Below are 17039 nucleotides of genomic sequence, written 5' to 3'. Positions count from 1 at the left end.
CAATCTGCATCTAAGCCTTTTGGGTAAAAAGGTCTGGGATGCCAGGGAAAGCTCCCCAGCACCTCATGCTTTCCAAAGTGACCTTGATAAAAACAGGGAAGCGACAATGTCGATGCTCATCTCAGGGGAGGCAGGGGAGAGGGAGGCCCTGATCAGGCGATAGAGAAGCTGTCTGCTGCTCCTTTCAAAGTACAAAAGATACTTTGCCAAATATTCAGAAGCACTCTTCGAAACTCTCATTTCTACTCACATCTACTCATTTTTATTGAGATACAAAGCTTGTCCTCATTTGTGCAATACTAGGCGCTTGTTGCAAAACCATTTCAGTCATGAAATAACACCCACGACACGGTTCATAAATTAAACTCGAAATTTAGCAGGACTACAAAGAACTGAAAAGAGCTTCCTCTTTCCAAAGCCAGCTATCCTAAGGTGTAATGTTTCAGTGCATTCTAACCGGATGTGCTGAAGCTCATTCATAGAGCTTTGGCCCTTGATACAAATATAAATATGGGTGAAATATGTAAGTATACTGAATGAGAGGGGAAAGCCACAACAGTTCCCCAACATTCTTTCCAATTCTCATGGATCTTTTCCCACACCTGGCACTGTAGTCAAGAAAGTCCTTTTGTTTGTTTACTGAAACATAAATCTGCCAGGAAAGCCTAACTCTAAATTACTGTTGCATTTCTGATGGAAAGCTGCCACATAATTTAAATTTCAACAGCTCCACGGGTTCCCATATTTCTTATTTGTGATTTGCCACCTCACAGGCGAAGTGCACCGTACTATCATTTTAATAAATAGTCTCAGAATGAAGGTCGTTTTTCTTTGTGTTCAAACTCCATCTGCTTATTTATTTATTTTCTTTCTTTTTACTGACACATCCCGAGATCCAATAAAGGGCTTTGAAAAGTCATTTCATTTCAGAGGTAGCCATCATGTTTCAACAGCCAATAAAACAAATGACCAAATAGAATGATGTCTTCAAACTGCCAAAGAGGCGGTGAGCGAGCGACAACTCTGGTTGTGTCGCTTCGTCTAAAGGGAAAGGACTGTGGTGATTCGTCTTGTTTAGCCACGTAGCTGTGAGTCCACATTATTTTTTAGAAAATCAGCTTGGGTGGGTTTTCTCATCAACGAAGTGTTTCCCCCGTAAAGGCAGATAATTACCTAGCGTATGTGGGAAAATGGAGTCCACTTCATGAAAGAGACGGTACTTAGATACGGATTGAGTCCAGCTGGATTCACGGTCCAAGCTGTGAAGAGATGGGTATCAAGCGGCTTTTAATCTCGTATGAAACAAAAGATTAAACTGTCAGTATTACGATGAACCACCGTGACGAGCCCTATGATGGAAACCACACTCTTAGAGCTGCTTCTGACGATATGTATGCAAGGAATAGATTTTTCCTGATAACGCATGTAATTAGAGTACAGAACAAAATGTTCTGTTCAAATTCTTGACATGCCCAACTAATAAAGGAAGAGAGGATAAGGCCCTTGCTATTTATTTGCATGAAAAAGCTTCAATATAGGATATACTTTAGAGAAATTAGTTTTTAATCTAGGTGACCAGATGAGATTTTTGACCCTGAACTGTTTTTTGAGTTGACCTGTGAGAATTTATGCAGAGATAAGGTTGCAGTGCTTACAAGCCAGACAGGCATTGCTTTTTTTTTTTTTTTCATTAATTCCTGAATGTCTCATATAGTCAAGAGAAGCAGAAAATTGGTCCTTTTAAGAGCCCACTGTACGAGAATTTGCTTTTATGAAACATAATCAGCAAGGGTTGATAGGAATCTTAGCAGGAATGTATTCTTTTTAAATTTAGACATTGAAGAAGTTAGACACATTGATTCAGCAGTGATGGTTCTCCACTGACCTGTATAAAACAGAAATCTGCAGTTGTATATTGTTATGAATATATTTGAGAGGGCCCCTGCTATCATACTATCAGCTTTTCAGGGTGAATTATGGACCACACAATGGGTACTTGAAAGAAAGCTTTACATCAACTCTTGTGCTTGTTTTTCCATGATAAGGGTTACTGTCACCTCAATGGTTATACACAAGAAACTGCTTTTAAGAGAAGTATTTTCCTTGTTTTTAAAAATAACTGGTATCAACATTATCCATACAATACATTACGTAACTGCAGACATCTACACTTAGGATGCAATAAAAAATAGGTAACGCATAAGATAAAAGGCAAATGTATCAAAGCTGTGTTGCTAACATCACTTGAAACACTAACAAGTAAGAATAACTGTTCTCTTCTTCATGCAGATATGAACCATGAAAGTAGTCTGGCTTCTGTTAGTAAGAGACACCAAGTTCCACTCAAATGCTCAAGCCAGATCCAGAGGGCTCCTCTTTGCTTCCTCCTTTTACCTTTCCTTCCACTTCCGAGCCATCAACAAGTTCTGTCAATTCTCCCTTCTAACATGTGCCATGAAGTGGTCAATCCTTTCTAGTTCCATCCTGGACCAGACCACCACCCCTGGTTGCCTGGTCTCCTAAAAAAGTCTTTGTTGTGTTTTGAAGTTCTCTATCTCTGATACCCTTTATTCCATCTTCCATAAAGTAGAGGGAAGAATCGGAGTAAGTTGATCTAGCTTAAAATCTTCAATGTCTTCCCACTGCATTTAGAAAAAATCCAAGCATATTAAATTCAGAGCCTCTAAAGGTTAGCCTCTGCTTCTCTATCTAACCTTGTTTCCCATGGAAGCAACAACAGTGTACCCATACCTCTTGGCCACCTTAAATTCTTTCTTATTTCAAGGAATGCTCTTCTTTATGTTTGGACTATGTTTCATCCTTCTCTTTTCCTCCTATCTCAGCTAAAATAGCTTCTCCTTGGAGAGCTCTTTCTTCATTGGTATATCTAGAGTAGATCTTGTCCCATTCGGCAATTTCTTTTGTTGTACTTTTCAAAATTTGCAATGATTTTGTTGACTTTTTCTTTGTCCATCTCCCCCCCGCCCCCCCCCCCCCCAAATATCAGTGTTGTGAAGGCAGGGATAATGTTACTGTTGCGTTTACATGGTGAGCCCTCCCTCAGCATTTGTTGAATGAATATATATTAACTTATTGCCACTGTGCTATTGAACTCTGCTTTCATAGACAGAGGCTGCAAAAACACAGAAATGCAGATAAATTCCAGGGGGAAAAAACAGTCCTTGATTTGGTTCATGTTCAGGAAGCACAGGTTTTCGTTTTTTCCCTACTGTAACATAAATGTTCAATTCTACCTAATTTTCACAAAGGGAAAGTAAAAGGAATAGATATTCCCACACATCACAATCATAAAGCTTACTCAAAGTGTCTATATATTTTTTGTGAGTGGGTGAGCCAGATTTTCCTCTGGATGTGAGCTAAACCCTTTTGGAAGTTTTCTATCTCTTTGGGGCCACTTAAGTAACAGGAAGATACTAGAGTTGTTAACGGTCCCAGAGTGCCACATTTATTGCCAAAGAATATGTAAGCTGACTGTACTCATCTTCTGTATTCACTGTACAAAACAACCATAACAGGCTTGTAAAGAAGTGAAAAAATTCTTGGTTGACATTATTGAAAGCTCTTACATATCAAGCTACAATAAGAGAGCTGAAGAAACCATTTTCTTCTTAAATTTTTTAAAAAAATATTTATTTATTTGAGAGACAGAGAGAGAATGAGAATGAGCGGGGGAGGGGCAGAGAGAGAGGGAGACACAGAATCCGAAGCAGGCTCCAGGCTCTGAGCTGTCAGCACAGAACCCGACATGGGCCTCGAACCCACGAACCGTGAGATCATAACCTGAGATGAAGTCAGACACTTAACCGACTGAGCCACCCAGGTGCCCCTGAAGAAACCATTTTCTAACAACAAATGAGGAAAAAGGATTTTATGGACAAATGTGCTTTAAATGGACAAAATATTTTTACATCGTCCTTCTATTTTAACTTGAGCACTATTTTCTTACTATTATCCATTGCTCACAGGAAAATTGGAAAGCAAGAGAAAAAGAATTAATGAACAAACTACCCCTATACTTATTAACCTAGCAGAATTGCCAAAGGTATGAATTTTATTCCATGTAATTCAAAACTTAGCAAACATGGACATAGTAAGGGACATAATGGAAACTTCATGGAAACTTTAAAAACAAAATGGATGATTTTGAGGGAATATGTCCAACACCAATTGTTAAAAGCACATTCTTTTCTGCAATTAGGGATAATGTAATAGCAATTTTTGTAAGCATGGCTCAAATATGATTGAGTGAAATGTTCTTTCATGTAAACCAGGAACAGATACTGTCAAATAGAACTAATCCAGTTATATATAACAGTCTATCCGTCAAGATTAAGGCAGTAGGGGGATTCTGACCTCATTAGGTAGACAGGATCATGTGTCCCCAAAATGCTGCCTACCCCATATGAAGGGATTCCAACCAAACAGATGCAGGGTGGACACAGAGGCATTGATAGGGCCTCTGTGGTTCATGGCACTGGTACTTCCCCGGCTTTGACATGCTTACTTAGGCACACACACGAACCTGTGCATTTGTGTGTCCACATATGCCTGTGGGCACATTTGGATACAACCCATGTGTCAGAGGGAGTAATAGAGTAATACTGCAAAATTCTGGGCGTTAGTAGCAAACAGGAGTAGAGTATCTCCAAGTCTCTTTCTAGGATCAAAAAGATCCTTACTGGTTGGACTTAACCAGCTTGTTCGCCACCAAGAAAAGGGGTTTGAAAGTCATCCTGTGTCTGCAGGTCAGGCAGAACAGACATCTCTAGGAGAGAGATGGAAAGCTACTGGACTGTGTAGTCAGAAAGAGAAGTCCTTCTACAGAATCACAAAGGCACCTTCCCTCAAATGATGGGGCGGGGGGGGGGGGGCGGGGAATGTGCCCACTTAACAGCTAATCTGAATCTGAAGCTAGAGTTCTTCTGGTGGAGTAACAAGATTACCACGATGAGAAGTTGGCTGCTCTCGCACATCCCAGGGTGAGGCGAGAATGACAGATACTTACAGGAGATCGGACCTATTAACCAAACTCTTCAGCAACTGCTAAGAAAAGAGAGGAAAAATGAAAAACTAGAGCCTCGCTGTGACCACATACGCACACCCACATGCACGAAACACATGTGCACACACACATGAACAAATACATGTCCACACCCCTGCACACACTCACAAATACACACACATACACTAGTTGGGATATACTTATACCAAAAACAATTGTTTCTCTGAAATTTAAATTTAACTGGGCACCTTGTATTTTCTCTGGCATTTCTACCTCCGTATCTATTCAGTTTTTAAATTCCAGTCTGCTTCGCTGGCCACTGCAGGAATTTAAATTCAACAGATCCTGAGATTGGGCTTCAGAAGCACATGATTGATTGAGAAGGCTCACAGAGAAAGGGAGCCAAGGAGAGGGGCAGGAGACCAGGGGAGAGAGCTATGCAAGGCCGTGTTCTCAGCTGGACCTTAGCTTTAGCCTAATCCCAAGAAAAGCTCTGAATTACAGACTGGACCCCATAGTTGGTCCCACTTTGGAGCAAGGAGGGGTGGCCTTTTGTGACCTGTGTTAGGCATTTATGGTAGGCAGCTCCCAGAACTGGGAATAACTTCCCAAGTGAGACTAACCTACTTTGCTGAGAATTCTCTGGGGAAGAAGGTAAATGTCAGCCCTCAGCAATGAGCAATAACATTCATAGCAGGTGGGAGACGCGGGAACCTTCCGGGTAAAGAGGATCTTGGCATCAACGTCAACTATAGATATCCTAGTTGTAGGTAGCCAGTTGGACTACATGGACCATCTTTTCACGTTCAAAATCTACTCACGATTTTGATGTTTCAAAAAAGGCAGCATCATTTACTGAACTCTGCCTTGGCAAGACTTAATTCTGTCTGGACACACTACACAACACAAACACAGCACTAGTAATAGATATTTCTTTATAATATCTATATGACCTTTATCTGTGATCCAATCTAATTTAATCCAGTAAGCAGTTACTGAGCACTTACTATGTGCAAATCATGAGTATGTATCCCTTGGTGTTCTTCTCAAGCACTCTGTGACATAAGCAGGCCAGATCTCCTTAGCTTCATGTCTAGCAAATTAGAGAACACAAAATCTACCAGATATTCCAGTAAATACCATTGAGAGCCTTCATAGAGGTTAATTTACTTTCCCACAGCCACAAAGCTGAAATGTGGAAAAGTCAGAACTTAAAACCAAGTTTTCTGAGACTCCCTTCGTTTTTGAATAATTATTCAGACCAAAGTATTCCTAAGTGGGCATTTATAAATAATAAACATGCATGGTCCTAGAAAGTTAAATAGAAATTCATCTGGTAAATTTTCTTTAAAGCTATTAATTTTGCAGGAACATTGGATTCACAGGAAGTTCTAAAGATAGTACAGAGATGTCCCTATATCTTGCTTCCTCAATGGTTATATCGTACCTAATTATAGTATCAAAACAAGGAAAATGGGAAAATGTGTATGTTACAGTTCTATCTCATCCTCTCACATGTGTAGATTGATGTAACCACTGCCATAATCCAGAAACAGAACCATTCTGCCACCATAAAATATTCCCATATGCTACTCTTTTAACATCACACTTGGCCACACTTTTCCACCATCCTGAACACCTGGCAAATACTAATATTTTTTCCCCATCTCCATATTTTTGTTATTTTGATAATCTTACCTTAATGGAAGCGTACAATGTGTGACCTATTGGGATGGGCTTTGATCACTTGGCATCCCGTCCTTGAGTTCTATCCAAGGTTAAGACGTTTATCACTCACTTACTCCTGTTTTATTCCTGAGTGGCATTCCATGACCTGAATCTACAGCATTTGGTTTAACCATTCACCTACTGAAGGATATCGCAGTTGTTTCATTAATTTTATGTATTGTTTTGTATTCAACGTTATTGATTTCTGTGCTTATACTTGTTATTTCTTTCCTTGTGCTCACTTTGGGTTTAATTTGCTCTGATTTCTCTCATTTCCTAAATTGTTAAGATTTGATTATTGATTTGAGGCTTTTCACCATCTCTAATTCCATGGGTGATTTAGAAGTAGGTTGTTTAGTTTCCAAGTGTTTGGAGATTTCCCTGTTATCTGTTTTTCATTTCTAGCATGAAGAACACACTCTGAATGGTTTTAATTCTTTTAAATTTGTTGGGGAATGTTTCATGGCCCAGATTATGGTCTATGTCAGTGCCATCCCATGAATGCTTGAACAAAGTGTGTATTCTGCTCCAGCTGGGAGGGGGGTTTTATGTGTATTGATTAGATCCTCTTGGTTGATGGTGTTGATGATATATCTTTGCTGACGTTCCGTGCTGGTGTTTTGTCCATTGTTGAGACACGGCTGTTGACGTCTCTGGCTGTAATTGTGATTTGGCCCATTTCTCCTTTCAGTTCATTCAGTTTTTCCTTCACATATTTTACGACTGTAGTGTTAGGTGCATATCCATTTAGGGTTAAGTATGTATTTTTGGTGGGTTGACTTTTATCCTGCGTACTGTCCCTCTCTGTCCCAGGTAATTTTATTTGATCCAAACTCTACTTTGCCTATTATTAATATAACCACCCTTGCTTTATTTTTCTTTTCTTTTTCCCCCTTTTTTTTCACTTTATAAATTAACAGCTTTGTTGGTATGTAATTCAGATATCATAAAATTCACTCTTGTAAAGTATACACTTCAGTGGTCTTTAGTACACTCACAGGGCTGTACTACCCTCATGACTACCTAATTTCAGTACATTTTTACCACCAGAAAGGAGCCCTACAACCATTCCTCCCTCCACCCAGATCCCAGAAACACTAACTTAACTTCCCGTCCCTATGGATTTGCCTATTCTGGACATTTCCGATAAATGGAATCCTATCACATATAGCCTTTTGCAACTGACTTTTTCCACTTAGCATAATGTGTTCGAAGTTCCTCCACGCGGTAGCACGCATCGGCACTTCATTTCTTTTCATGGCTGAATAATACTCTGTCCTATGGATATACCACATGTTAAAAGCCTGTTATTCAAATCCACACTGTCCGGATTTCAGTGGGACTTAGGATTCTTCTAGGATCTCGTTAGAGAGCCCGCTTCCCTGGCTCTAAAATCCTCTTCTGCCCCGGCCACAGCCATTTCACTATGATGTCGCATAGGAAGAAATGTTCATCTCTTTGCTAGATCTCCAAAGCCCGCCTTTGCCTAGTGATTTTTGCCCAAGCTAGGAGCTAATCGCAAATTTTTGCAAGTTTCATTGTTTTGTTCTCAAATTCCTTCAAGCCTTTGCTCATCTCTCAGGTTTAGTGTCCAGAACTTGATAGTTGGTCTGTTATTTAACAATTCTCGGTGTAGCCAAACCATGTTAATCTTTTATAACATCTACATTGCTAAGATAACCTTATTTAAAACTATCAAATATGAGCCATATACAATACCTGCAACATAAGTGTCACTCTGTGATTGGTGAGTTGGGTGTATCCGTAGGTTACCACAGGAAAGAAAAAGCATACTCAAGATAGGAGCATAATTACAGAAACTGTTCACACACAAGAGGTATTTGCAGAGAACTGTTTACAAAAATGATATTGAAGAATAAGGTGTGAACAGCAGCCCATCTGTCACCAGACCCAGGCCTGCAAGGACAGAGGAGCAGCTACCGCCACCTGGGAGGGGACAGCCATGCGGAGAAGTCCATTTGGAGAACAGTTTAGAGAGCATGCAGGCCAAGGCAACCTCCGAGCGGGGAGAGAGAATTATCCAGATCTCTCTTTTCTCCTCCAAGCTCTTCTTAGGGCTCCTAAAGGTTGAACTTAAAAGGAAGTCAGGGGACAAGGGAGCTGACATCAGCCTCTAAGGACAGGATGCCAGGTAAAACAAAAAAAAAGGTACACAAGGGATCTGGAGGGGTGAAAGACGGTATTCAGCCTAGGCGGTTTGTTTATTAGTATCCAGGCAGACATAAATAGCAGATTGGTTAGACAGGATGCTGGGAGAATATCTGAGAATCAATTCTTGAATCCTATCAATTACTCAGACTGATATTACCAATTTAAATGATTAGAAAGTCATCATTTTTGTAAAAACTCATGCCTATGAAATACTGATGATAGCTTTTATCTAGTGTCCCTATAACCAAAATATATGAGGTAACCCAGGCTCAGGGTTTCAGGTTACTCTATGATAAATTTGCCTGAGAAGGCAATCATGATATTCAGACAGAAACTATTGAATAATTTTTACAATCTTCCAATTTCTCATCCTCAGCTTCTGCCATGCTTTCTGGTGCCTCACACCTGTCTCTTATTCACCTTATAACATACAGGAGCCTAGAAAAAGAAGGGGAACAAGGGAGCATAGGACTGCTTCCCACTGATTTCATCTGACTCACTGAGTATATATGCATTCCCCAGCTTGAACTCTATAATATTTTTCATTCCCTAACATAGTGCACAATTGGGAAACCCTTTTTATTTTTAGCTTCCCTGAGCTCACAGAACTACAGGATCACCTTTAAAGGCAGCCTGACTTTATCTTGGCTATTCAGTATGATTTTTGGATACAACACAATTACCACAAGCTTTGAGATACAGGAAGTATCTCAAACCCCATGACCCATGACTGATATTAATGCCAATATCTTCCCATGGAACAGAAGGACACTGAGAAAACAGGAAATGGGGGAAAAAAGATGGATTGGTGATTACAAAGAAAGGCAAGAGACTATAGAACCTCTATCTTCTCAGAGGATGCACCAAAGTCAACATACTTCATGAGCTAATGTGCTCCAGAGGGAAGAGGAGGGAGGGCAATGTGGAGAAACAAGAGCCCGGGGCACTGATGTTAGAGGAAATGGAACTTCCAGAGAATAGAGTGGCAGGAGAATGCCATTCACCACCAGCTGTCAGCACGGGACGATGGAGTGGGAGCAGAGAAAAGGAGCTGTCTTTCGGAAGAGTATTAAGCAACGTATTGAAAAGAATGTATTAGCTACCAAAAACTACTGGTTTTGAGAGAATTTTGTACTTTCCCGAGGAGGATATAGATACTATTAACATTTTTAGTAGATATGAGACCAGACTCTACCGTAGCAAATCAACGTTGTAATGAACTCTGGTGAAATTATTTCATTTCTTTTTTTTTTTTTTTTTTTTTTTTTTTTTATTTATTTTTGGGACAGAGAGAGACAGAGCATGAACGGGGGAGGGGCAGAGAGAGAGGGAGACACAGAATCGGAAACAGGCTCCAGGCTCTGAGCCATCAGCCCAGAGCCTGACGCGGGGCTCGAACTCACGGACCGCGAGATCGTGACCTGGCTGAAGTCGGACGCTTAACCGACTGCGCCACCCAGGCGCCCCTGAAATTATTTCATTTCTAATGTTAGATTCTTCTCATTAGAATAATTGTCTAAGTAAGAAAGGATAGATGGTAACTTTCTCTTATGTTCACTTGTTCTAATTGGCAGTATTGCCTAATTTGTCTCTTTATTAGTAAAGTACACTATCCTGTGTTTTCATATTGAAAAATACATATTTTTAATGAAACATGGCAGTGGAAATTCTTGAAGGTTTTATGGTTTCCCATGAGTTTGTGCTTCCTCTTACAACTGGTTGTAGAAGATTCAGGTAAAGTATCAAATAAGCCAATTAGGCGCTTTCCTTAACACTGAGACATGAATAACAGTCAGTAAGAGAGCTTTATGCAGGATATTCTTTTTCTTTCTTTTTTTTAAAGAGAGAAAGAGAAAGAGAGAGAAGGGGAGGGACAGAGGGAGAGAGAGAGAGAGAGAGAGAGAGAGAGAGAGAGAGAGAGAGAGAATGTCAGGCAGGCTCCATGCTTAGCATGGAGCCCAACTCGGGGCTTGATCCCATGACCCTGGGATCATGACCCCAGCTGAAATCAAGAGTCGGATGCTCAACCACTAGGCCACCCAGGCAGCCCAGGGTATTCTTTTTCTTTTCACTGCCCTCACCCATCATCAATGAATATTCTATTGATTATTAAAATAAAATTTAATCCCCAGCACCTGTTATTTACTTTACCCCAAATGTTACAGACCTACTTATCTAAAAAAAGAAAGCCTCATCCACTTACTAAATGGGAATCTACGTGAAGTGACAAACACCAAGTGGTTTGAGATTGCATTCTGCATCTGGAAGGGATCCCTAAGACTGCTACACTCAACATGAAAAATAAATATTTACTTAAATTTCCACCCACATAGTAAATATCAGTGTCAGGAATGATAATGAGAATAATATTTTAATATAGCAGGTTTTGTTTGGCGAGTTAATAGAGAAGATGCTTATTGGAAATAATTTTAAAAATATTAAAGTTTTTCATCACTGCTCTTTGGTATGTGAAATTGATGTATAAATAAAATGTTAATAGAGGCTGGTGGTTCTACTCAGAATTCCCAATCGGTGTGCTCAGGGTACGTGAAAAGTATGCAAGGATATTAATACCTACAAATGTCAGGAGTACGGGTTGGGAGGCCCCAGACCATAACCAGCCTCTAGTATCTTGTACATATACGCTATGTATGTCTTGACATGAAAATACTTAGAAAGCGCTGGTCTCTGTTCCAGACTGTTACATTAAAAAAGATGCATGAACTGTTATGTACATGAAGCTTGGCCAGGATACTATGAAATCATTTTGTTTATAAAAGTCTTCTTCAGGGGCATCTGGGTAGCCCAGTCGGTTAAGTGTCTGACTCTTGACTTCCGCTCAGGTCACCATCTCACAGTTCTTAAGTTTGAGCCCTGAGTCGTGCTCTGTGCTGACAGTACAGAACCTGCTTGAGATTCTCTTTCTGCATCTCCCCCGCTTGTGCTCATGCTCGCTCTCTCTCTTTCGAAATAAATAAACTTAAAAAAAAGTCTTCCTTGCAATCACGTATTTAATTTGAAGGGAAAAATGCATTTTCTCCTCAAAATTTGCTTCCAGGTTTAAAAACAAGAGTCCACCTTCAGCTTCAGGGTGAAACTTCCCATTTGGGAGAGGGCAGTGAGGGGTTTGTAAATTCCTTAATGTGATCGGCATGGTTGGCCTGTTTTTCATTCAGGGATGACCTAATTTCTGTACAGCTGCATGTCCGGAGCCTGGTAAAGGTGTTTAGATACTTGACCGAAATGCCATGCGATATATGATCTTGATATGCTGCATGCCTCTTCATTTGGAAAATATCACCTGTGACAAGGTGCATGAGCTTTCCAAGGGAAGGAGCTTGAAAGTCACTAGGAAACCTAACCCTGGGTGAAAGACATCTGATGTTAATGGTATCTGACATCAGTAGTTTAGATATATATTTTTTTCATTCTAAGCAATAGCAGAAGAGGGGGGAAAGAATATATAGCTTTTGAAAGTATAAAAGAGGCCAAATATCTACACCTCTCCTCAGAAAATTGTGGTTTGGAATGGTAAGGATACTCTCGTTCCCAAGAAAACACTCATTGGATCAAGCAAAGAGGTCAAATCTACCCCTTTTCATGAGGGTATTCAAAAACCTATGCAACGTGTCTGAAAGTATGCTACCCACTGTTCAGACAGCTTCAATGATACCCCATTTGTTCCACGACATAATCACTCCCCATTTCCCTACCACTCATGGTCTTCAGCACTTGTACTACCTGGCTCTTAAGTGACTGAGCACCGAGCCCTCATAACAGAAGAGACGAAACGCTTGATGAATTCCACAGAAACAGAAACACATTTCCTCCCAGGGCAACTCGTCTTCAAGCAAAGTTTTAAGTCCATGAAAAAAACAAATTACCATTAAGAAAACAACACTACTCATGTTAATTGACTCATTCTCTGTCAGTAATCATTAAAAAGGCCAGATGAGCCAGTGTTTATAAATTCGTATTTTTAGTGGGGGTGTTTGACTACTCCATAGATCTTGCCCTCTGCCTGACTGTTCCTTTAAAATATTTGGATTTATGGTGGTTAAGTGGAAGCTAGGGTGGACGATTAATTGACTACAAACACATCTGGGTAAACCCAGTTATTCGTAACACGATTATAAAAAAAATGTCTTGCATCTCCATGCTAAACAGAGAACCTCCAACATGAAGTTTTACCTTCTTTGAAGCCAAATGCACCAGTAATTAAAAGACATAACCCCTGGGTCGAATTCAGCTTATATAGTGTTTCTTTATATTGTATAGTATTTTTAAACAAATTGGAATTAGTAACATCTGAAAGTCAAGATATTTTACATTAGATCAAGTTCATCACTGATATCTGGTAAAACACGGAAAGTTCCCTCAACATGAGTCCCATGTCACCCCTTGGCAACACTGAGCCTGTGGTCCGCAGGGACTCGTCACAGCTGACCCTTTAAGCAGGGGTGAGCTATCCGGTTTGTACAGTTTCTTATCCAGCTCAGTCATTCAGATATTCATTTATACATACATTCAATAAATATCTCTTAAGTATCTACTATGTGCCACAAGACATTTTGCTAGATTCCGTGTTCCTAGAATGTACAATCTAAGGGGCAATGGAGAGTAAACAGCTCTATAAAATTACGAATTTAAAAGAATGCAATGAGGAAAAATGTGAGGGTGCTACGACCATCTGCTAGAGGGTCCTGAAGGGTCATGGGGGTGGAGCAAAAAGCATCAGAGGTTTCCTGAAGGAGCAAATCTCCAAGCTGAAATGTGAAAAATCAGGAGGGGTGAACCAGGACCAGTGCGTTGCAGGGAGAAAGAACAGTAGGAGGGAAGGCAAAAGCAGGGTGGATTGTTCAAAGACCTAAGAAGAAATGGCTGGCACAGAATGAGGCTGAAGCAGATGTACACAGGGTGAGACCAGGAATCTTGTGGGTCATGTTAAAATCATTGGCCTTTGTCTTTAAGAGAAGCGAGTGGACGCTTAAGGACTTTTTCAGCAAGTAGGTAGCAAGAGAACCGTGTTTTACAATGATCGTTCTGACTACTGGGTGGAAAAGGGTTTTTGTGGGGGGCAAGCATGGAAGCAATTTCGGATGATATGCACTACAGTTGACCTCATGGAAAGGGCTTCAAAAACTGACGTGCAGGGGTGCCTGGACGGCTCAGTCAGTTAGCGTCTGACTCTTGATTTCTTGATCTCACAGTTGTGAGCTCAAGTCCTGCATCAGGCTCCACGCTGAGCATGGGGCCTGCTTAAGATTCTCTCCCCCTCTCTCTCCCTCTGCCCCTCTCCCTCACTTGCACTCTTTCTCTCTAAAATTAAAAAAAAAAAAACAAACTGACATGAATGTTAAAAACCTGAATGATACGAGAAATGGCACAAGACCGTAACGAGAGACCTTTGGTTTGCTGCTCCAGATCTACTTTACCCTGCTGCGTACCCAGGAGGCTGACCCACATGGACTCCATCCGCAGGCTCCCTCACCTGCTACATTCTGGTAACATTCAGTTGATGGGTGTGCCACCAACGGGAGATCAGGGGATAGGATCAGGAGAGCGACATCAGGGCATTTATTTACCCAGCTCCCTCCCGGCTGGACTGAAGTGGTTACATTCTTCCAAAGGGCGTGGCTCTTGTCAGAATGTACTCTTTCCACTTTCCTTCATCTTTCCCTGTCTTTGAGGTTCAAGGTTAGGGGCAGTGATGGCATTCCACTGTCGCCCAAACAAGGATTTCATCACTCATTGTTAGTTTCTCCTAACTTCTGCCCACACATTCCTAAACAGTCCTTTCATTTAAACTCTCTTTGGTTGGGGCACCTGGGTGGCTCAGTCGATTAAGCGTCCAACTTCGGCTCAGGTCATGATCTCACGGTCCGTGAGTTCGAGCCCCGCGTCCGGCTCTGTGCTGACAGCTCAGAGCCTGGAGCCCGTTTCAGATTCTGTGTCTCCCTCTCTCTGACCCTCCCCCGTTCATGCTCTGTCTCTCTCTGTCTCAAAAATAAATAAACGTTCAAAAAAATTAGAAAATAAATAAACTCTCTTTGGTTACCCCCATTTGAATATGCCATTTGTTTCCTGCCAGTATCCTTGGACTTAACCTAAATCATTAGCATTAGTTGGAAACAAGTCCAGTGAGGAGCTTTTTAAAACTCCTAATCCTCCTACCTTTAAAGGTGAAGAGACAAAAGAAATGATAATTAAACCATAATGACAAAGCCAAAAGAAAAGCATTTAAGGTGCATCATTCTGCCAGTTCTCTTTCCTATAATGAGGTCAAGAAGGCATCAAGAACACTTAAACACACAAGAGACGCGCGGAAAGGGAATTGTAGCAGATGCTGTTTTGTAGCAAACACTGTTTTGTAGCGGATGCTGTGATGTGTTGCATAGATACCCTCTTCATGCCTGCACCTCCCTCCTCCTTCTCAGTTGCTGCCAGTGTTGAGTGTTGGTGGCTGACGGGTCTCAGCTGAGTTGCACTCCAGGCCATGCCTTTCTTCAAAGCAAGCCTGCACACAAAGACTGACTGATGGCATAGAAAGGCCCAAGTAGGTCAACTCTGACCTGAAGCTACCTAGCTTCATTCAGGCTAATGTTCTAGTGCAGCCACAATACCTCCTCTCCGCCCAGTCCTTCTTTCCACACCCCTCACAGATGTTGATCCCAGGGGCACGCCCCAGTAAATTTCCTACCTGCTAAATTCTACTTCACAGTCTGCTTTCTGAACTACCTGACTTAAGACAGGTATAATGAGCCATTTTCTTATACAGATGTAAAAACATCAAATGTCAGAATTTTAAGTTCAGGTATGATAATCAAAAAATATAGTGAGGGGGCGGCCGGGTGGCTCAGTCAGTTAAGCATCCAACTTTGGCTCAGGTCATCTCACAGTTCATGAGTTCGAGCCCTGCAACAGGCTCTGTGCTGACAGCTCAGAGACTGGAGCCTCCTTCGGATTCTGTGTCTCCCTCTCTGCCTCTCCCCCACTCATGCTCTGTCTCTGTCTCAAAAATGAATAAACACTGGAAAAAATAAAAAAAAATATAGTGAGCTTAATAAACATCCACACAAGGCAGATACTCAAAAAAAAGTTTATTTATTTTAAGAGAGAGAGAGCAGGGGCGGGGGGAGGGACAGGAACAGAAGAGAGAGAATCCCTATGAGGGGCTCAACCCAATGAACTATGAGATCACAACCTGAGCTGAAACCAAGAGTCAGACACTTAACTGACTGTGCCACCTGGGTACCAATGTGATACTTTTTTTTTTTAAAAAACATTTATTTATTTTTGAGACAGAGAGAGACAGAGCATGAATGGGGGAGGGGCAAAGAGAGAGGGAGACACAGGATCGGAAGCAGGCTCCAGGCTCTGAGCCATCAGCCCAGAGCCTGACGCGGGGCTCGAACTCACGGACCGCGAGATCGTGACCTGAGCTGAAGTCGGACGCTCAACCGACTGAGCCACCCAGGCGCCCCACCAATGTGATACTTTTAATATGGATTTCTACAGTAGGAACTAGAGGTAGCCAAATTGTCTTTTTATGGAGGTTACTGACATACAAATCCTGTGTTTGAAGAACAACATACATATGGTTTGGGAAAGTAGTATTATTTTAAGGCTCATTAAGATAAGTGACTTTTTGAGAAATATGCTCCATGCAGTAGGCTGTGGAAAGGGCCAAAGATACCTGGCATGAACTTCCCCAGGATATTTGTAAGTTTAGCCACTGTTTTACTAGTTCCTATTCCATACCAGGTCTTGTGCTAAATGACCCATGTGCATTGTCGTATGTAATCTCTAAATAACCATTTGAGGTAGATGATTTTATTATCCATAAGTGTGGTAGAGGAGAACCAAGCCAATATGCCCTTGTGGGTTCAAGTCACTGAACCACCCTGGGCATCAGATTCCACAGCAGAAAATGGGCAGGACAACTGCCTACAGATGGGGGTGGTGGGGACTGAATGAGATACAACAGGCTTAGAGATGCTTTCCAAGGTAAGTTGCCAGGCAAACATTACAAATGATAATCACCGTAGTTTATGCGGGTGCGAATGAGTGAGGGAGTGTGTATATGTTGGAGAAAGGGAGAGAGAAAAAATTAGTA

The 17039-nt window shown here is 41.3% G+C and overlaps 1 protein-coding gene across 1 annotated transcript in view; it reads right to left on the bottom strand.

Moving 5' to 3' along the window:
* Positions 1–239: 239 nt before the first annotated feature.
* The window catches only part of SUCLG2 (succinate-CoA ligase GDP-forming subunit beta), a 333369-nt gene continuing 316569 nt past the window's right edge, over positions 240–17039 (bottom strand). Inside the window, exon 11 of the mRNA XM_058726236.1 lies at positions 240–1259. Within this exon, the coding sequence (XP_058582219.1) occupies positions 1174–1259 (86 nt within the window). The 3' untranslated portion in view covers positions 240–1173. The remainder of the gene's footprint in view (positions 1260–17039) is intronic.

Source organism: Neofelis nebulosa, chromosome 4 (assembly GCF_028018385.1).
Source record: "Neofelis nebulosa isolate mNeoNeb1 chromosome 4, mNeoNeb1.pri, whole genome shotgun sequence".
Lineage (NCBI taxonomy): Eukaryota > Metazoa > Chordata > Mammalia > Carnivora > Felidae > Neofelis > Neofelis nebulosa.
This window is presented reverse-complemented; position numbering and strand designations above follow the sequence as displayed.